The following is a 22,701-nucleotide window of genomic DNA, read 5'->3' as shown; positions in this document are numbered from 1 at the left end:
TGCAAGCCATTGTCCCCACCCGCAGCTCCAGAACAATGGCTCAGAGATTTTCACCAGGAGCAGAAGCAGGCCTTAAAACAGAAAGCTCCAAATTACTTCCTAAAGGAACTGACTTCATTTGCAAAAGAATGTGGAGAAGTTCAAGCCTAAGGGCGTTTCAAAAACAGTGAAGGTTGCAATGACTGGGATTGGGAGGGGATTGGTAGATTCATTAGAGTTATCGGCTGAACTTTAGGCTATAACTTTCCTGGAGAGAACTGGGAGAAGAGACAGCCAGGAGGAGTCCTTGCAGGATCAGAACAAGTCTCAAACATTGACCTCAAGAACTATCCTTTCAAAGGAGCCCAAAATTGATCGGATACTGTCTGTGAAACAATATGTTCCTTATAGCATTGTTGAGAATCGTAATTGGTGGAGTTTAACAGCTGAATGTTAACCAGTCAAAGTGAAGCTAGCCAAAACCACTGTCATCCCAGGTTTGGCAGGCTACACTGCCTGAGAAGCAGCATCAGAGGTTTCCCACTATGGGGTGGTGGGGGACGGCCAAATAGATCTTATTGAAATAAGCCAGCTGGTCACTAAAACATAAACAAGCCCAGTTTATTTACAAAAACAAGGACCAGTATGCAGAGCTACTACAATATATTATCAGAAATGTCTGGATTATAACCAAAAAATTACAAGACATGCAAAGAAACAGGAAAGTATGACTTATAAGCAGAAAAAAAAATCAGGTAACAGAAACTGCTTATAAGAATAACAAGGTGTTAGATTAACAAAGATTTCAGATCAGCCATTATAAATATATTCAAAGAACTGAAGGAAACTATGATAAAAGAATACATCTGATGAATGACAACAATGATACAAAGAACAGGAGGGAGGAATAGGATCCTTTTGATATTATAAGGTACTTGTACTGTACCTTACACACTGTGAAGTGATATCATGTTCTGTGAAGATGGGCATGGATTCGTTATAAATGTGTATTGCAAACTCCAGGGCAACCACTATAAAAAGTAAAAATAGAAGTATAATTAATATGCTAAGAAAAGAGAAAAAAATTGAATCACATTAAATGCTCAATTAAAACCACAAATGGCAGAAAAAAGAGTGGAAGACAAAAAATAGAAACAAGACCAAGGGCAACAAATAGAACAGTAACAAATATGGTAGATATTAGTCCAAATCTATCAGTAGTCTGTGTAAATGTCCATGGTCTAAGTACACAAAAGACAGAGATTGTCAGAGTGGATCAAAAAACAAGACCCAACTATATGTTGTCTACAAGGTGATTCTAAAATTCAGGTGGAATTGCAAGGGATACCAAATAGCCAGAACACTCTTGAAAAACAATAGCAAAGTTGGATGACTCTAATTTCAAGGCTTACTACAAAGCAACAGCAAACTAGACCATCTGGCACTGAAAGTAAATATAGACATAGACATCAGTGGAATATAATTTAGAGTAGGGAAATAAACCTATGTGTTTATGATCAATTGATTTCAACAAGGGTGCCATGACCATTTGATGGGGAAAGAATAGTCTTTTCAACAAATAATGTTGACACAACTGAATAGCTAATGCAAAATAATAAAGTTAGGCCTTTATCTCATACCATATACAAAAAACAAACAAAACTCTGCTAGATGCAGTGGCTCGCATCTATAATCCTAGTGTTCTGGGAGGCCAAGGTAGGAGGATCACTTGAGGCCAGGAGTTTAAAACTAGCCTTAGCAACGTAGTGACCCCATTTCTACAAAAAAAATTTATCTAGGCATGGTGGCATGCACCTGAAGTTCTAGATACTACAGGCCAAAGAGGAGAATCACTTGAGCCCAGGAATTTGAGGCTGCAGTGAGCTATGATCATACTACTGTGCTCCAGCCTGGGTAACGGAGAGAGACCTTGTCTCAAACAAACGAAACAAACAAAAACTCAAAATGGATCACAGGCCTAAATGTAAGAGCTAAAACTATAAAACTTAGAAGAAAACAAAAGGATAAATCTTCTTGACTTTCGATTGACAAGGGGTTCTTAGATATGACACCAAAAGCACAAATAACAAAAGAAAAAATAAACCGAACTTCATCACAATTGAAAACTTTTGTGCTTCAGTGAATGCTGTTGAGAAAATGAAAAGGCAACCTGTATAATAGGTAGAAATATTTGCAAATCATATATCTGATAATGGAGTCGTATCTAGAATATATAAAGAACTCTTATTACTTAATAATAAAAAGACAACTTAATTTTAAAATGAACAAAGGATCTAAATAGACATTTCCCCAAAGAAGATATACAAAAGCACATAAAAAGATGCAGATGCCTGACATGAGGGAATTGCATATGAAAGCCACAATGAGATACTACTTCACATCCACCAAAATGCCTAGAACCAAAAAGTCAGGTAATAACATGAATTGGCAAGGACGTGGAGAAATCAGAACTCTCAGGCACTGCTGGTAGGAATGTAAAATGGTGCAGCCACTTTGGAAAACAGTCTAGTAGTTCCCCCAACAGTTAAAGAACAGAGTTACCCTATGACCCAGCAATTCCACTCCTGGAAATACTCAAGAGAAATGAAGACATATATGTCCATACAAAAACTTGTACATAAATGTTTATAGCAACATTACTCATAATAGCCAAAAGGTGGGAACAACCCAAATATCCATTAACTGATTAATATAATGGAATGTTACTTAATCCCTAAAGAATCACTGAAAAATTAACTCAAGAAATAGAGTTATTTTTAGGGGGGGAATTTAAATTATGCACTTAATAAAAACTATCACCAAAAAATTCAAGAAACAGAGGGGGAAAAATACATGTGCCATAAAGAAAACAACAAATGGCAGACATAAATCCAACCATATCAAAGACTACATTAAATGTGAATGGATTACACACCCCAATAAAAAGGCAGAGATTATCAGACTGGATTTAAGAAAAACAAAAACAAACAACAACAACAAAAAAAAAAAACAAGCACAGTGGTGCATGCCTATAATCCCAGCTACTTGAGAAGCTGAGGAAGGAAGATCACTTGAGTCCAGGGTTCAAGACCAACCTGGGCAACTGTTCTGTGTGGGAGACCTGTGAGGGGAGAAGGCACACACAATACTTTTAAGGGTAAACAACTTTATCCCATGTAAATGGCAATGCAGATAATAATAAGCAAATGATATAATAAGCAAATTGCAATGGGAAGGGGAGAAGGGATAAGATATATATATATATATATATATATATATATATATATATATTTACACTCACCAGACTAGGAGAATTCACCACCAGACCGGTAAGCAACAGCCTGGGCTCCAGAGTCGGTCACTCACTGGTGTAGATGAGGAGAAGTCTCATGAAGCTTCAGTGTAGTCTGGGACCCAAGCTCTTTTTGTAACAAGTTGTTTGGCATGAGGCCCAATCAGGAGGCCCTTTGCGACTGGGCTCAAGGAACACAAAAAGGTCAACTTTTTTTTGCAATTGTTGTTTTTCAATAACTAACGTATAGGAATAGACTGAAATAGGGATTTCTCCAAAAAAGTGCTGGATGAATGCCTTAAGGGGCTCACACAACCTATTCGGGGACTTGGTGACCATTGTTTGTGTCCATGTTCAATTTGATATTTAACTTTTCCTCCACAGCAATATAGCAAGACTCCATCTCTTAAAAAATAAATAAATAAATAAATAAATAAAATGGCCAGGTGTGGTGGCTCACGCCTGTAATCCCAACACCTTGGGAGGCCGAGGCGAGATCATGCCATTGCACTCCAGCCTGGGCAACAGGAGCGAAACTCTGTCTCAAAAAAAAAAAAAAAAAAAAAAAAAATCCATATCCTAAATGTCAGAGTTCTAACCATAACACTTCTAGAAGAGAATCTTTGTGAGCTTAAGCTAGGAAAAAATTTATTAGATAACAACACCAAAAGCATGATCCACAAAATTAAAAAATGATAAATTAGACTTCACCAACATTTAAAGTTTTTGTGCTGCCTAAGACACCATGAAGAAAATGAAAAGACAATCCACACACTGGGAGAAAATATTTGCAAGCCATATATCGGTAAAGGGTTTGTGATCAAAATGTTTAAAGATGGTAGATTCAATACCTGTATTTACTCAACCTTCCTCCTGAAACTCCGGTAACAATAAACTCACAAAGGAAAAGAGAATGAATGAGGAATGACAGCAACAGCTTGGAAGATGAAAAACAGATGGATAAATGTCTTTTATTTTCACTAGCAAAGAAAACTGAAACCTAACCTGGGACAGGCAGAAGCCCAGAAGCAATCCGGTTCACACTACATAATTCCGAAAAGCTCAGGAATTAGGTTCAGAGGCAGCAGGTAACACTGAAAGTGGCATGCGGCTGAAAACACAGGAATTGGTTGAAAATCTGTTTAAATAGCAGTTCAAGTGGACTTGAACAGACATTTCACAAAAGAGGATACCAAAGTGGTCAATAGTCATCATAGAAATAAATGTAACTTGGACCCACAGTGAGACATCATAACACACTCATCAGAAAGGCTATTTTTTAAACTGACCACATCAAGTGGTGAGAATATTAAGCAACTAAAAGTCTCACACACTGTTGGTAGAAGTATACATTGATATAACAATTTTTTACAAATCTCTTTAGCATTATCTGTTAAAGTTCAGCATTACATACCTGCAATCCAGCAGTTCTGCTCTGTTTATGTGCCCAACAAAAATACATATATTTGTGCATCAAAAGACACATATAAAATGTTCATAAAAGCATTATTCATAGTGGGTGTAAACTGAAGCAACCCAAATATTTATCAATAGGAGAATGAATAAATTGTAGAATATTTATACAAAGGAATACTACTAGACAGGAATGAAAGACCTCAAACCACAGCTACATGCAACAAGATGAATAAATACCACGTAAAAAGCCAAATGCAAGAGTTACACATGTGATTCCATTTATTAAAAACATCCAAAACAGGTAAAAAGCATCTACGCTGATACAAACCGGAACAGTGGTTATCTTTGAGAGAAAATGATTTGAAGAAACAGAGAAAGTTTTGGGATATCGGTAATGTTCTACATCTGGATCTGGGTGGTGGTTACTCTGGTGTGTTGATGTGTTCCATGAATAAGAGTATATTGAGCTGTACACTTATTTGTACACTTTTCTGTATATAATTTTATTCTTCAATAAAAATTTTCTTTAAATAAAAAAGGCAGCTAGATTCTCTTTTTAACTCTGAGCAATCAGGCAGCTGTCACTACTCACCTTATAGCTTTTCTTTTTCTTTATATGAAATAGAATTATTTGGGCAATAATATAAATAATTTTGTATATAAATAAATACAAAATTAAATTTACCATGATCCTCTCTTTGTGGCATTTATCATCATTGATCCATGCCAGGCCCCTCTTTATATTTTTTGATCCCCTTTTTGAAATCTCTGATTCCATTTCTCTCCCTCATAGGTATCCACTCTTGCATATTTAATGAATGACTTTATAATTTATCCTCCATACCTCTATTCACACATACTTGTACCCGTGAACAATATTCAGTATTGCAGTTTTTGTGAGTTTTTAAATATTAAAGACTTGGGCTAGACATCTATTCAACATTGTTTTTTATTTCTGAGTCAAGTAGATCGTGTCTATTCCTACTAACACCTGTAGAGTTTTACATGTATATACTATTTCTTTTTTTATTTTTCTCTGCTGTCTGCCATGTATATACTATTTTATTTATTCCCCTATTGATATTTAGATGCTTCCAACTCTTTGATATATAACTATGTTGTGATGAACATCTACGTAACTGTCTCTTTGGGTGACTATGTGAGAATTTTTCTGCCTACATTTATTTTCATAACTATTCTCAAATTGCTCTCTAGGATGGCAGTATAATTCCCACCAGTCATGTAAGCAAAAAAAGTTTTTATTTTCTCACATCCTAGGCAGTATCTGATATTGTCTAACCTAAATGTTTTTGCCAATATGATGGGTATAAAGCAATATCTCATTGTTGTTTTCATTTGTATTTATCTGATTACTGCCAAAGTTGACATCTCCTTATATGCTAACAAGCCATTTAAGTGTCCCCATCTGTGAATTGCCTACTAATTTTTGTCAATTTTAAAAATTGGATTTCTTTTCTTTAACCGATTAACAATTCTTCTATATGGAAACTACTATAACCCAACATTTTAAAGATATTATCCCTCTTTTATTCCTAATAATTTCCTGGTTTTAAGTTTTAATCGTGAATCCATCTGGAGCTTATTTTTGGATGCAGTGTTTGCTATGGATCTGCTTTTATTGTTTTTCCATATAACGGGCCCATCTAATAAATATTATTTTATTTCCCTATCTGGTCCTTAAGGCTACCATATAATGTAGGGCCCTGGGGGGCTCCAGCATGTTCCATTACTCACGTATCCGTTCTCATGCAAGTGTCACACTGTTTTAATGACTACTGCTTTGTTATGTCCCTAAATATATGGCAGGACAAATCTCTCCTCTTTGAGAATTGTCTTAGTTATACAGGGCTTTTATTTTATATGAAATATAGAATCATTGTACAATTCTCCAAAAGTTCTGTAGGATTCTGACCCCAATATATTAGGCATATATATTGATTTGGGTAGAAGTGACACCTTGACCATATTAAATATTCCCAGCCAGGAAAATGGCATGTATCCCGTTTACCTGGGCCTTCTTTTAAGCTCTTTAAGAGAATTTCAAACATTTTCTCCACAAAGGCCAAGGGCATTTTTGCGAGTGTAATCTCTGGATACTTTATATTTTCACTAATATTGTAAATATCTTGTATTGCATAGACAATGCTCATGTAAAGGACCATTACTTATTTTTGTATTTGATTTTGAATACGATGACCTTGCTGGACTCAACACTTTTCTTTGTGTTCAGTACTTTGATTCTCTTGGGTCTTCCATTTAAATGGTCGTATCCTCTGCTCTTTGAGGAGCTAACACTCGGGCCGGGCAGCCTCCGGATGCATCTGTTCCTGCCTGGCAGCGCGCCCCGGGCCCCAGCCTTCTCCACCCGCGCTCCCGCCAGGTGCAGCCGCCCGGCCCCGGCCAATGGCAGCGCGGACTAGCCGGGCCAGGCTTGGAGGGACCAATCCCGCCGCTGCCCCCTCCCCTCGCCTCCAACTCGGGAACGGGAACAGGAGGCCGTTGGAAAACTTTGGGCAAGATGGCCCGGCGGTGATTTCCGTGGCGGTCTTTCCTGCGCCTGGCCTCTGCGCCGCAGGCCGAGCCCCCGAGCCTCGCACGTGCGGCAGCCCCGGCCCGGCCCCGGCCCCTCCTGCCCATGGCGGTGGCCGAGCTGTACACGCAGGTAGGAGGGTCCGCTGGGCTCCTGGGAGCGCTGTGGGGGAGCCGGCCCTGCTAACGCTGACTCGACCTGGCGCCCGGGCCACACCTGCGCACCTGACACTGCAGGGCGGGCGGGCGGGCGCGCGCTGGGGGCCGCGGGGACCAGGAACACGAGCGAGCGTCGTCCCTCCAGGGCCCCGGCGTGCTCCGTCCCTGCCCGCGGGTAAGCCCCCTCCTGGCTCCGCTCCGCCTGGGTGCCCTGCGGTGGGAAGACCCTGCGGGAGGGGCCGCCCCCTCCGCCGCTCCGGCCTCGGGGCCTAGAATCCCCAGTGCCCAGGGGTCGCGCGTGCGTCCCCATCTCCCGGGACTGGAGCGCCTGGGTCCCTTCCTACCACACCACGGGTGGAATCAGAGTTGCCCATGCGGACGTAGGAAGCTGAGACGCCGGCCAGTCTCCTGGCCCCTCTTGGGACCCCCTTGAACGAGTTGGCATAGAAGCTTATGGCCGCAGTGTTCGGGCTGCTTTCTAGAATTGTCTTCAAAGTGCGTGAACGTGCATGTAGGCTCATCAGAAGCTGAAGCAGCCTGGGTCACAGGCTTGAGGGCACTGCAGTGGCACCAAGCGCTTGGGGAGCCCAGGGGCCACGAGGTGCAGTCGTAGGCTCTTTGCCTAACATCTGTACTGTTAGCAACAGTACAAACACTACAGTTTCTAAAGCGCCTTTCATATACCCTGACTCTGGGAAACACTAGAGCATTCCTCAGAAGCTTCCTTTCTGCTGGCTGGGGCTCCACCTCTTACCTCGGAAGGGCAGCGTTCCCACATACGCCCCAAACCCTCTGACATGGGCTTGGGTAATTATTTGGATAAAGAGTGTGACAGTGTTAGGACTTTTGAAAAAAAAAATCCATTTGAATAGCCATAAAGCCTGATCCTCCTATACACCAGTTGGGGATATCTAGAGACCTCAGTATTCAGACGAGTGGGACTAGAATCCACCCATTTCCCCGGACACATGCTCTAGCTTTCTACTTTAAAAGATGCTTTTGCTGTAGATAGAAAAGATAGTCATTTAAAAAATCATGTTTCAATGGTTTAAGCAAACGTTTTTCTTCTACTTTGATTACTTAGTAACAGTCCGGACACAAAGCAACCGAACTGTAGTTTCTCCTCTAGTGCATCTCCATTAACTGGAGTTCTAAATGGACAGTGTTTGAATTGCCCTAGTTTTGTTCTAGAATATTTTCACCAGTGAGAGTGTGAGCCCTCAGACAGCCAACAGCGCTTCTTCAGCCTTCAGTTTACTGGAAGTGAAAGAAAAGTCTTGGACTAGTCTTCGATGATACTTTGGAGGACAGAGAAAAATGCTGCTGCTGAACCTATTTAAGGTGACAGTATTTCCAGAAGCAGAAACACACAGGTGCAAGCACCCCTATTTTCAGGTGCCTCAAACCTCAAATATTTATTAAATGTCTAGTAAGTACCAGGCACAATGTAAGAAAACTGATAGGAAGGAGTTTAAAGGTACAAGCTTGGAGGGAATGAGAATCTGAGAATCCCAGAGACTGACGCAGCCTGATGACCAACCCCACCGACCTTGTGTCCAGGTAGACACCTGTTCCTAGGCTGCCACCTCCCTTCCTGGTGGGCAGTTAGCCCCCATTTTGTCTGTTCTAGAGGTGGGAAGGGGAAGGCCATGGCAGCCAGAGTGCGAGGTCAGGGCTTTATTCCCCAGTGTGGGTTTTGAGTGGGGGCTGGCAGAATCCAGGGTGGTGTGTTAGGACTGTTAGATTTGTTATGTATGCCAGCAGTGCCCTTGGGCTGTGGAGGAGAGAGGCCGGGGTCACGTAGCTGAATTCTCAGGTCATTCCAGCTGTTGGAGAAGAATTAGAGCTGCAGTGTTGGCCATGGAGGGTGGAGGCAGGTGAGGCTGAGAGGCTGGACTGGGGAGTGGGGTGGGGGTTGGAGGGACCAGCCAAGGATGACATTTGAGGTTAGAGTCTATATGAGAGAGAGCAGGGTGGTGCCCTTGAGTGAATTCGGGATGTGGCATGAGGAGGAAATATTTCTTAAGAAAGTCATCAGGCAAGTTCTGTATTTGCAGGGGTTGAAGGGGTGAGGGGACTTCCAAGGGAAGGTGACTTGCGGGGTGGGAGGCGTCAGAGGGAGGGGATGGGCCCTGCCAAGGGTCTTCTGCCCAGAGGTGGTCACTGAAGCCAACAAGACACTGAGGTCTCACCAAAGTGGGAGAAGGCAGACAGAGAAGAGAGCGAGGGACAGGCCAGCAGGGAATGCATCTGTGCGAGGAGTGAGAGGAAGCAGAAGGGCTGAGATGGAGCCATCCAGAGGAGGAGCAAACAGGGGAGCTGGAAGGCACCCTGTGGGAACAGGGAAGAGGGAACTCCGGGAGAAGTCTTGGTGAGGGGAGCAATCGCTGCCAGGTGAGGTGTAAAATCATCCATCTCTTTTTAAAAGCTACAGGTGCCATGCCTTAGAAATGTTCAGAGCAGCAGTTCCCCTATTTGAAATCTCTCTAAGAAGAGCCGGTCTGGCATTCTCTGCTCGACCACCTCTAGAGGCTCCCATTGCTTTCAGACTCACTGACCAGCCACGAGGTCCTGCCTCTCTCCCTGCCTTCCTGCTCTTAGCTGGCTCACGCTCTGCCAAACTCCTTGCCATTCCCTCAATGCCTTGCCTGCACGTTGCCACTGCGCGCCTTGGCACACGAACTCCACCTGTCTGAGGCTGTGTCTGTCACCTTTGCTCATGGCACCTGCACCTTCCACCTTCAATTTGAGCAGGACCTCTTCTGAGAAAGCCTCTGCAGCTAGCCCCTCCACACGGCGCCTTCCATATTGCCTGTTAACAGCTCGTGAACTCTGTGTCTCCACCATTGACCAAGAGCTTTCAGTGAGCAGGGGACAGTGGGGGCTTCATAAATGTTTGATGTGCATCTGTGTGCATGACTGAACGTTTCTGCTTACAGAAATAGCTAGGACCATGGAGACGATGATATGGATGATGTTATTTTTATCTCTATGTGCTAGATGCCATCCTCAGAGTTTCATGTGCCCCATCTCGTTTAATCTGAATAAACAACTCTGTGTGTTAGATGATGTCACACTTTTAGAAATGGCTCAGGTCAAGTAAGTTGCTAAGGTAACACAAGTGATGGAGCCAGAGTTGAAAACCTCTGTTCTTAGTGTCTCTCACCACCACCACCTTGATTCAACCGCCTTTATTATCTTCCTCTTCTTCAAGGGATCTGACCTTTTCCCCGCACACAGTGGGCTTGTGAGAAGTTCATCCACTTTCTAGCTACCTCTCCTGACACCTGCTTATTTATATTTTTCCTTATAATAACTAAATTGGAACCAATCCCAGTGTCCAGCAAGAGGGGTAAAGTTAAGTAAATTATGGAAGACTCACATGGTAAAACAGCATGAAGCCATTAAAAGTACTATTTCTGAAGAGTTCATAACATGAAAACATGGTTATGTGAAAAATGGGGCACAACAATTGTATATACTGTGTGAGGATAAACATAAAATATGCGGCCGGGTGCGGTGGCTCACGCCTGTAATCCCAGCACTTTGGGAGGCCGAGGCGGGTGGATCACGAGGTCAGGAGATCGAGACCATCCTGGCTAACACGGTGAAACCCTGTCTCTACTAAAAATACCAAAAAATTAGTGGGGTGTGGTGGCAGGTGCCTGTAGTCCCAGCTACTCGGGAGGCTGAGGCAGGAGAATGGCGTGAACCCGGGAGGCGACGCTTGCAGTGAGCCAAGATCGCACCATGTCACTCCAGCCTGGGCGACAGAGCAAAACTCCGTCTCAAAACAAAACAAAACAAAACAAAACCCCATAAAATATGCAAACAAAGAAAAAAGACCACATGTATCACTGCCTAAAGATTGGACGGTCTTTCTTTCTAGTAGCTCCAGAGAAGTCAACGAGGATGAAGGCTGGGGATGGGTTGTTAGATTTGGCCACTAGGTTTGGTCCCTGGCGTCGTTTCTGTTTGGATAGAACTGTGAAGGGGAAAGGGAAACTCTGACATGACCCGCTAAAGGGAGGAAACCAGCAGAGGAGTGCAGTTTGAAGACGTAAGAAAGGCACCAGGCATGGGTTAACCTCGGAAAGGAGTGAGGGCCTGAGGCCACAGTGGCAGGAGTTGAAGGCTCAGAGATACTGACAGAGAAGGAAGAAAGCCCAGAGAGCTTGACAGCTGCTGAGCAGGAAGGGTGGGTAGGACAGAGGGCTTGAGGAGAGTGACAGTGCCACCAACCATTTCTCCGACAGCATCATTCCAGACCCTCAGCATCCAGGCCACCTTCCTCTGGGTGAATTTTCACGCCTTGATGCTCATTTTAGTGGCACTGTTCTCTAGCCTTGATCTGCTCAGCCATGAGTACAGTGCAACTTCTTGTGAGCATCCCTCAGTGCATCCTGGCATTATGTTAGTGCTTTAAGCAGAGCTGGTACATGCTCTGCCCCTGGTGGGTCAACTCAAGTGCTGGTCCTGCCCCTTACTAACTGGGTGACACCAGGCAAGTTATTTAACCTGAGTTTCCACACCAGTACAATGGACTGAATCGTGCTTACCAGCTGAGGAGGTCACTATGAGGATTAATGTGTGTAAAATCCTTAGCACAACACCTGACACATAATGCTTAATAAAGGTTACTCAGATACTGATGCTATTATAATACGGTTGATTTTTTTTTTTACCTAAATACAGACTTTACATTTATCCCTACAAAATTTTCCATTTTATTTAGTGCCCAACGTTTCTGTAGCTTGTAAAAACCTTTCGAATCTTGATCATCTTTAGCTAATCAATCATTTCATCTGCTTATTTGATACATGTGTTTTGTTTTTTCATCTACAATACTGGTGAAAATGTTGACTGAAAGGGGAGGCGGTAGAGCTCTGTGGTATGCCTCTGGAGACCTTTTTTTTTTCTAAAGGTTGCTTTTGCTCACTAATTAGAACTCAGGTTATGACTGTTTAGTGACAGATTCACTATAGTCATTCCTCCATCTGTTTCTTTCACTTGTGCAAGAGGAACTCACAAATATCTTCAAAGTTCTGCTGAAACTCAGATGTGCAAGGTCAAAAGAAGTGTCTTGGCTATCAGTCCAGGGTCGCTGTCTAAAATGGGGTCAAATTTCAGTGTAATGATTTTTTTTTAATTTGGCTAATTCTAAATAGTTTTTAGACTTCTATACACCATTAACAACTCTGGAAAATTAAATGTATCCATTGTATTATGTATGGGTAGTTCAAAGAGAAAAAAAAGGGATGAAAAGACTGAAATACTAAGTTTAGTCTTTAATTGGTGCAACTGAACCACTGGGAATTTGAATTTTTGTTCAAAAGTTGTTTATGGAGTGCTAGTTATGGGAAGTCTTTGCGTTGGATTCCAAGCACAAAGACTAGGCTCTTAAAGTTCAAATGCCAGTGGGGGAGATGGGAGGCAGCCCAGATACCCGAGGGAGGGGCAGAGAGCACTCAAGGGAAGCATCCAGCTCTGCTAGATGGCAAGTGGCAAGGAGAGTGCCAAGATGAGGAGTGTCTCCAGCTACTCCAGACTGTTCAGAGCTGTTTGCTCTTGGATGGGGAGAGGATGGGTGGGGCTAGGGTGGAAGGAACAGAAGTACACAGCAGAAAGCCAAAGAAGGCCTGCCGTGTTCCAGAAGGTGCTAGTGGTTTTGGGTGGCCACAGGCAGAGGGTGGATTGAAAAGAGGGTGAGGGCTGAGTAGGAAAATCGGCCAGAATGCTGGTTGCCCAGGCCTGGCTCTTTCTCAAAACCCATGTGGGGGTTGATTTTCAAAGCTTTTCTCTTGCCAGGCCCCACCCACAGGAATTCTAATCAAGTACGGATGAGAGAGTCTGTCTGCTCAAAGAAACCTGGTGCTCAGCCTGGCTGAGGAAGCCTCCGGGGGCTGCTGCACCAGTCAAGAGAAGATTGGTGGGGGTAGGGTTGGGGGCTGACTTATGGCCATGGCAAGGGGGCTGGTGGGCAGAGGCGGACAGGAGAGAGCTTTTAAAAGGCAGTCTTTTCCAGCACCTGGTGACCATTGGGCTGTTGGGGTGGAGACACAGAGGGGCGCCCAGCACTGTCCCAGGCTTCTGACATGAGGGGCAAGAGAGCTAGGAAGGAGGAGCGTCAGCATCACTGGAGTTTGGAATTTATGAGTCTACGAGGACATTTAGGGGCTGACATCTTGGAGGCAATTGGAAATGTGTAGAGCTCCAGTGCACGATCTGGGTGGGAGGTCTCAGATGCACAGGTGCCAGGAGGTTGCAGAAGCTGTGGAATTAGGTGGAACTCTCCAGAAACAGCCTATCGTGAGAAGAGGCTGGGAAGGACCTTGGGAGATACGGACATGGAGGAGAGTGGGAGGGGCAGGGGAGCCAGGGGAGGGGCCCGTGAGGAGCGAGTGAAGAGGAGGAGGAAGAGAGGGGCATGGTGTGACGATCTGGCCTGGCTGACCTGGAGTGTGGACACTCCCAGTCCAGAAAGCGGTTCTAGGAGGGAAACTCATGTCGTCCCATCTTGTCCCATCTTCCATATAAGTCTTCAAGTCATTTCTGTGGCTGATGCCAGAAGATCCCTCAGAAAAGCAGGCGGTGTGAGAAGATGCTGTTCTCATCTCACCCTGTGTGCCTGGGGGGGTGGCTGGCATGGTCTTGAGCTCATAAGGTTCCGTGGTCCCGAGCCTCTGCCTCAGCTTGGCGCCTTGGCATGGGAGGGCACTCGGGAAAGTTGGGAGGTGGCCCTCTCTTTCTTGGCTCTGCTGAAGGGCTTGGCAAGCCGTTCCATCCCAGTCCGCAGACTCCTGCCTCATGGGAAGGCCCCATATTCTGGAGGTCAGTTGACAGCTGGTTACATTGTTTGCATGGACTGCGGACTGCATCTGTTTGGATGAATGCTGTAAAGTTAGCTCTTCCTCCAGTCTGAAGCATTGCTTTGTGGGTAGAGGAATGTGAGGGAGGAGTACACGAATGAATGGGTGGAACTTACCCAGAGCTAAGTAAACTCACCGTGTTTACTTACCAGGCTGGGTTTCAGCTGCAGGGCACTCAATGCCAGCAGAGGCACCAGGATCGCAGGGTGTGGGTGGCCTGGGGTACTGGGCTGAGGAGTCACTGGTCTTCAGAAGAGAGGCCGCCAGTGTTTACGTATGTCCTAATACTGCCTGCCATTTAATACCACTTTTAGCTGAAACCAATCCTAAATTATAGTTAGGCGAGCACATGGACTCTCAAGTAGATGGTTGCAGTTCAGAGTTCAGGATTACTTTCAGGGCCAGATTCGCTTAATTAACACGGAGTTCAAACTAGGAGTCACAGGCCGTAGCTCTGCTGGAGTCCTGGTCCTTTGAGACTCTGTGTGCTGTTTGGTGAGTTATTTCTCTCTGGGCTTCAGTTAGGTGCTCTGTCAAACAAAAGGATTGATTGGCCTAGTGACTTTCACATTGCTTTTCAGAGCCCCGCTTCCTTGGAAGGCCCCCAGGGCTCTCGGCTCCGGCTCCCATCAGAACACCTCCACTTTCATCTGCTTCGCTTAGCCAGCTGTCACAACTTAATTTTTTTTTTTTTTTTTTTGGGACGGAGTTTCACGCTTGTCTCAGCTGGAGTTCAATGGCAAGATCTTGGCTCACAGATACCTCCGCCTCTCGAGTTCAAGCGATGCTCCTGCCTCAGCTTCCCGAGTAGCTGGGGTTAGAGGCATGCACCACCACGCCCAGCTAATTTTGTATTTTTAGTAGAGACAGGGTTTCTCCATGTTGGTCAGGCTATTCTCGATCTCCCAATCTCAGGTGATCCACCCGCCTCAGCCTCCCAAAGTGCTGGGATTACAGACGTGAGCCACTGCGCCTGGCCAGAACTTCCTTTTGAAGTAGGCTTTCTGCAGCTGTAAAAAGGAGTTTGACAAACAACTTGGAGTAGATAATCAGTTCTGAGACTCTGTAGTGGCCAATTCTTGATAAATTTGGTAATTCATATACCATTCTTTTGGGGGGCATGTATTTTGATATTTGCCTTTAAAGATTAACATTCATTGTTCTGATTATGAAAGTAATAGGTACATATTGTAGAAAATACATCCAACTCTCAGGTGTCTCTTATGAGGACCTCAATCCTAATCCATTTTAATGAAGTGAGCTTCATGAGGTTAGTAATAAATGTTTTCAATAGCAGACCTGGGGTAGGAGCTGTGTAGCCCGTGGCAACAAGGATGGGTGTGGATGTGTGTGCCTGAGACAGGCGTGTCTGTGTGTTTCTTTATGAGGCCTCCATCCTCCTATTTGAACAGGAGTGTGTGTCACTGCCTGCCAGGTCATTCTTCCATTCTCACTCTCTCAAAACTTACACATCCATGTCACGTTTCGGCAAGCTTCTGCTTTTTGCTAGCTGTTAAGGATTAAAGCAACTCAAATGATTTAGGGTTAGTCATGATTGATATCCATCCAGTGACTTTTTTGTTTTATTAAGTAAGGCGATTTATATTAACAAATAGATAGGTTCCTCATCCAACATTGTCCTAGTCTAGTACTTGTACTGTGAACTTTGTTTTTTGTTTTTTTTTTCTTTTGAGACAGGGTTTCACTCTTGTCTCCCAGGCTGGAGTGCAGTGGTGCGATCTTGGCTCACTCCAACCTCCACCTCCTGGGTTCAAACGATTCTCCTGCCTCAGCCTCCAGAGTGGTTGGGATTACAGGCGTGCACCACCACACCCAGCTAATTTTTGTGTTTTTAGTAGAGACAGGGTTTCACCATGTTTGCCAAGCTGGTCTCCCAACTCCTGACCTCAGGTGATCCACCCACCTCGGTCTTCCAAAGTGCTGGGATTACAGGTGTGAGCCACCGTGCCCAGCCTGTTTTATTCTTATTATTTATTTCCTCCAGCATTTTTATATGACCATCTTAATCATAATACAATGTTGAAAGAAATTTACAGGTCAGGCACAATGGCTTATACCTGTAATCTTAGCACTTTGGGAGGCTAAGACAGGAGGATCACTTGAACCCAGGAGTTCAAGGCTCCAGTGAGCTGTGATCACATCACTGCACTCCAGCCTGGGCCACAAAACTAGATCCTGTCTCTTAAAAAAAAAAGAAAGAAAGAAAAAGAATTTTATAGTGAACACCTGTTTTACCACCTGGATTCTGGTGTGGACATTCTACCATATTCATTGTATCCCATGTCTATCCATCTTTCTTTCCTTCTATCTGACCTTCAATTCATCTCACTTTTTTGAAGCATCTTTGAGTAAACCATATATCAATACACCTTCTAAATATTTTAGTATGCATATTAACTAGAGTTCCATATTTGTTTAATTTTTTGTGTAAAATTTACAGACAGTGAAATGCACAAATCTTAAGTCTGCATTGTCTGAGGTTTGAAAAGTGCTTAGCCCCTATGTAACCCAAGCTCCATCAAGATACAGAATGTTACCATCACTCCCAGAAGATCCCCTCATACACCTTTGGAGTCACTCCCTGGCCCCACCCACCCTCAGAGGCAACTACTGCTGTGAATTTTTTCCCAGCATGCATTAGTTTTAGCTGTTCCACAACTTGATTTGAAGAGACTCACATAGGAGGTACTCATTTGTGTAAGGCTTCTTTAACTCAGCGTGCTTTGGTGACTCACCCATGCTTTTGCTTACATCAGTAGTTCATTCCTTTTTATGGGTAAGTTGTATTTCATTGTATGGGTATTCTGCAGGTGTTTTTTTTTTTTTTTTATTCTCATTAATGGGCATTTAGTCTGTTTCCAGTTTTTGGCCACCATAAATAAAGTTACTGTGTCTCTTATCACAGAATTTATGTACCATTCTTTGAGGGGGGGGCTTATATTTTGATATTTGCCTTTAAAGATTAATATTTATTGTTCTGATTATAAAAGTAATAGATGCATATTGTAGAAAAAATACATCAAACTCTCAGGTGTCTCTTATAAGGACACTAATTTTTAAATCCTGCCAGGTGTGGTGGCTCATGCCTGTAATCCCAGCACTTTGGGAGGCTGAGGCAGGTGGATTGCCTGAGGTCAGGAGTTTGAGACCAGCCTGACCAACATAGTGAGACCCTGACTCTACTAAAAATACAAAATTAGCCAGGCATGGTGGCAGGTGCCTGTAATCCCAGCTACTCAGGAGGCTGAGGCAGGAGAATCACTTGAACCCGGGAGGCGGAGGTTGCAGTGAGCCAAGGTTGTGCCATTGCACTACAGCCTGGGCAACAAGAATGAAAATCCATCTCAAAAAAAAAAAAAAAATCCTATTGGGTCGGTGCCTTACCCTCATGACCTCACTGAACCTTAATTACCTTCTGAAGACCATTCTCAGATTTAGTCAATTGGGGGTTAGGGTTTCAACATATGAATTTGGGGGACACACAGTTCAGCCCACAGCAACATGGTTCTACCTAAAGACTTGTACATCGGTGCTGAGCCAGGCGTGCCATTGCCTGCTGGGAATTGAGCTGGGTGGCTGTGTCTGGACTTCTGCATTTCCCACTGTGGGAATCCTTGGCAGCCCACCAGTGTGATGAGATTATGATGACATTGCTGTAACAATACTTTCATAGCATTTTACAAAGTTCTTTCAAGTACGAAGTCTAATTTAATCTCCCAGGGAACTGGTGAAATAGGTATTGTGCCAATTTTATGGATGAGAAAAATGAGACACTAGAAGTTAAGTGTCTGGCCCAGAGTTCCATAGTCAAATCAGTGGTGAAAGAAATCCCTCTCCTCTAACCATGTAGACAGCCGTGAGATGTTTCCATTAAGGGACTCGCGGATTTCTTTCCCGGGTACAGGCTTTCAGTGTTCAAGGTTTATCTAGGAGGCTTTGGGAGTTCCGTTGCCTGTAAACTGAGGCAGCCAGGCGTGGTGCATCACAGATGCATGAAAGATCACCTCATAAGCAAAATTAGGTAGACGTATTCCTCATGAAGGAGCTGACCTAGTGGACAGAAAGAAACCTTCCTGTGTCTAACCATGCATTGATCCATGCTTTTGGAAGTCCTGAAATTCAGCTTTTCTCGTCCTGTTGATCAGTACAACAGGGTCTGGATTCCCGATCCTGAAGAAGTTTGGAAGTCTGCTGAAATAGCCAAGGACTACAGAGTTGGTGACAAGGTCCTGCGACTCCTGCTGGAGGATGGAACGGTGAGGGTCCTTGCTGTTCACAGCTACATCGATGTGTAAAGTGGTAGTTGGGGTGTGTGTGAAGATGGGAGCACGTGGACCCTGTGGGAGGCACCCAGGGGAGGGCGCACGAGTGGGCACCAGCACCATCCCCAAACGGCCCCCTGGTGCCAGGACTCACTGATGTGTCTGTACTCCTTCCCTCCCGCCCCTGTGCTGCCCTGCATCCACCGGGCCTTTCTCTGTAATGAGGGCCCAGCTGCAGGAGCCAGGTCTGTGCCACAGCACTGCATTTCCAGGCACCCAGCATTACTGGGAGAGTGCTGAAAAGTGATTCGCCATTTTGGCTTCCTGGGACTCAGCCCAGAGATTGGGCAAAGATGAAAAACTTGGTGAGAAGTGGTTTGAGCCTAAGGCAGACACTGGTAGAGAAAAACATCAAGATGGGAAGGGAGGAAAATGAGAAGAGGGAGATAGAAAATAGGCAGGGAGAGGGGGGAGTGGGAGGAGACTGGAGGGAGTCGGTCCACGGATGTATAGAAATGTGTAAGGGAGGGAGTGTGGCAGGGACAAGAAGACATGGACACCCAGCTTTGTGTGACATTATGAGGTGCCTCTGTTGGTGCTGGTGTGGTGAGGGGGAGGTGAGGATGAACTTTAGCAGTTGCTCCTGTGATGGGATGAGCTAGTGAGGAGCTTCCCTGCAAGGCTGCATGTGCCTTCTGATGACGCAGCTTCTGAAGACTTTGCATTTGCTCTAAGTGTCCCTCATGAGTTGTCCTTGCCCACCATTGCTGTAGTGACATCCCACTGGATTAGTAGCCTAGGGTGACTGGACGGGTTTAGAATCAAGTATCTGGGTAGAGAACTGGGCAGGGGATTTGTGCTCCATCTAGATCCCAGAGGTGGGTCTGGGGAGCATCATGTGAGGATTAATTGACAAAGCATGTAAATGGATTCTGCAGACACAGGACACACTACTTCTAATCAGACTGTCCTGGATTTGGGAGACATTTCCTGAGATCCTGGGAAGGCAGATGAACACAGCGGTTAAAGACAGACCCTCTAGAATCAGATGGTCTGGCGTCAGATCCTGGCATGGCCACTTGTTAAGTCTTTGGCAGCAGGCCCCCAGTTTCCCCATATGTACAAAGGAGGTAATGACTATGCACTGTCCCAGGGTTGCTGAAGTGCGATGAGACAATCCTGTGTGCATGTTTGAAGGCAGGAGCTCTGGGAAGAGGCTCCTGCTCCCCGGGGCTTCCCTTTCCAACAGGAGCTCCTCGCAGTTTTTATTGAGTGTCTCCTGTGCACAGTCTGAGCTCTGATTAGGGATCAGATGGCTTTGTCTGGGAAGGAAAATCTCAAGGCAGCAGCTGCAGTGGCAGTTTGCTGCTTTGGTAATATCTGCAGGGCTTCAGGTGGCTACATTCCCGGCCTTGACCCGGCTGCAGAGGCGAGTAGGATGGCGAGCAGCCAGACCGCTCTTTAGCCGAACCCTTTGTCAATATTGTAAGAGACAAGGCCTGTGTGCTGTAGGAAAATGTCACCTCTGCCTCCACCTGTCAACATAATATTCATTACATTTTCTCCCCTCCCCCAAAGACTGTCTGTTCTTTCTGTCTCCCTGTTGCTTTCACACATAACACACACAGAGGCCAAACCAGAAGTGGGGGTTGTGGATTTACAACAGAAAAACAGAGACAAGGGAAGTCAGTATGTATGAGAAGCATTTTTCCTGATTTTATTTTCAAAAGTGTTTAGGTTGAGAATATTCTGGTCGGGGTTAGGTCACAATACAATTGCATTGGTAACAGGGCAGCAGGAGCTGGCCTGAGGATCCGTGTCCAGTTGTGGATTGCCCTGAGCTGCTCGCTTTATGCAGAACAGACCAACCAGCCAGCAAAACCCCTGCCATGGACAAGGAAGCACTGTGCTAGTGAGAGAGCACAGGCTTCAGAGTGAGGCCCAGATTAGCTGTGTGACCTTGGACAACAAACTCCAACTTTCTGAACCTGTCTCGTTGACTTTCTTGGTTGGGGTAGTCACGTCCTCCCTGGAAGGCAGTTTTGAGGATTAAATGAAACAATCCATGCCGAGTGCTTGGCATGGGGTCTGCACAGTGGCACTTGCTGAAGGGCAGCTGGGCCACCTTGTGGAGCTGGTCCAGGACCAGAGATCAGAAGGAATCCAGAGATACTGACTGAGTACCAGGAAGGCAGCCTAGGAAGGTGGAAGAGAAACAAGTATGCTGGGTAACCTGCTCAAGTCGCTTTAGTTGGGCTTCACTTCCCCCAGCGGTGAAATGGGAGTGTAGGAATTAGAATACTCTGACATTGGAAAGGCCCAGTCGTCTGTGGCACAGATGCCACGGGGCATGCTCGCCTCACCTTCGTTCTGCGAAGGCAGCTGCTTTGGGAATACTAAGTTAAATCTAGCAGAAGAGGAGCAAGCCTGGGAAAATTCCTTGGCCCAGGGCTGAGAATGATAGGAATAGACAGCCCTGCTGGGGGAGCTGTGAGCCCTCGGGCATGTGGGCGACTGCAGACAGGAGACACCTGCACCAGGGGCCTTTCACGGAGAGACCACCACCTGCATGGACTCCTTTAGGTATCTGTCACCACCAAGTGTGTCAACTTTGAGCAGAGACTCAACAACCTTAGAGTTAAAGAGACCTTAGGTCATTGTGTCATTTTAGCTGCAGCGTCTTGTTTTCAAATGAAAACTTGCGTGGCCTCAACATTTAAACCACATACAGGTAGAGCCCCTGTGGGAGATTCAGGAATGGGGCACCTGGATCTCTGCCCATGTAGCTTCCCCAACACCCCTTATTGAGGCCACTGTAGCTCTAAGGACCCCTGCTCTAGCTCCTCTTCGCAGATGAGAGAAGTGAGGCCCAGAGAGGGTGAGTGACTTGCCCCAGTGCACATAGCCAGTGCCCTAGTCCCCTGCTCCTACTTTTCATTATTCCAGGAGTCAGCTGTGATTTTCTTGTTGCTATACATGCATTTGCTTTTTAATGTCAGTGATGACTGATGGAGGGGTGGATAGGACAAAGGACAGAGCTTCAACAGAAACACCAAAATCCTTTATTTCCAGAGCTTTAATTTTTATCTTTGTCCATAGGAGCTGGATTATTCTGTCAATCCAGAATCTCTGCCTCCACTTCGGAATCCTGACATCCTCGTGGGCGAGAATGACCTCACGGCTCTCAGCTATCTTCATGAACCCGCGGTGCTCCACAACCTCAGAATCCGCTTTGCAGAATCCAAACTCATTTACACCTACAGTGGTAAGGAGAGCAGTTCTAGGAAGTAAGGAATGGCACTGGAATGTAAGCTTGCTGTCTAGAGCCTCCTGGTTGTTTTACGTTTATACTGAGCACCCAGAGTTTGTTGTAAAAAGAAGTGTCTAGGTGGGGAGAATCTTCAACAAGAACTAAGACTGGACTACCGAGAAAAAGAGATGTAACAAAGCTTGTGTTTGAGTTTCTTATCAGATTTCATACATTTATTACTTATTTTGGGCAATGATATTACTTACATTGCAAATTGCAAAAACCTCTCCGTTTGCGAGCATTTCTACCTGTCCTGTCAACCAACCGTCAGACCAGCCCGAGGGTGTAGGTGACTGGCAGGGAATTAATTCAGTGGATGAAGTGACTTGCCCAAAGTCACACAGCAGGTTTAATAAGCGACAGAGCGGGGGTTTCTTAAAAAAAAACTGGAGATGCATGTGGCAGTAAGAATCTTTTAACTGCATCTAACATCTTTCCCCAGGAATCATTTTGGTGGCCATGAATCCTTACAAGCAGTTGCCAATATACGGAGATGCCATCATCCACGCCTACAGCGGGCAGAACATGGGTGATATGGACCCACACATATTTGCCGTGGCAGAAGAGGCATACAAGCAGATGGCCAGGTAGCTTCCTGCCAAGCTGGACTTCCCCTTGCTCTGCCAGTGCTCCCTGCATTTGCCAGACCATCACAGTGGAGGGGAGATATCTAGGTTGGGCTCATTAAAAGAGATAGGCCAGAGGTGGTGCTTTGTTGAGCCGACTACCTGGGATGAATAGCAAACGACTGTTCCATGTACCTGACCTGTCAAGACTGGAGTTTCCTGGGTTTTGTTCCTTCAAGGTAGTCAAGTCAGTCCTACCAGTCTGGGAATAGCAGAT

General features: G+C 45.1%; 1 protein-coding gene across 3 annotated transcripts in view; it reads left to right on the top strand.

The window, feature by feature from the left end:
• Positions 1–7,175: 7,175 nt before the first annotated feature.
• MYO5C (myosin VC) overlaps positions 7,176–22,701 on the top strand; it is a 105,398-nt gene continuing 89,872 nt past the window's right edge. The window contains exons 1-4 of one of the 3 annotated variants that reach the window (XM_054450715.2): positions 7,176–7,370; positions 18,432–18,542; positions 21,648–21,813; positions 22,301–22,445. In XM_054450715.2, coding sequence (XP_054306690.1) covers positions 7,344–7,370; positions 18,432–18,542; positions 21,648–21,813; positions 22,301–22,445 — 449 coding nt within the window. In that variant the 5' untranslated portion in view covers positions 7,176–7,343. Of the gene's footprint in view, positions 7,371–7,483; positions 7,572–18,431; positions 18,543–21,647; positions 21,814–22,300; positions 22,446–22,701 lie in introns of those variants that run through there. The other 2 variants (XM_063652620.1, XM_063652621.1) reach the window with 2 other exon arrangements.

Source organism: Pongo pygmaeus, chromosome 16, assembly GCF_028885625.2.
Source record: "Pongo pygmaeus isolate AG05252 chromosome 16, NHGRI_mPonPyg2-v2.0_pri, whole genome shotgun sequence".
In the NCBI taxonomy this organism is placed as follows: Eukaryota; Metazoa; Chordata; class Mammalia; order Primates; family Hominidae; genus Pongo; species Pongo pygmaeus.
This window is presented reverse-complemented; position numbering and strand designations above follow the sequence as displayed.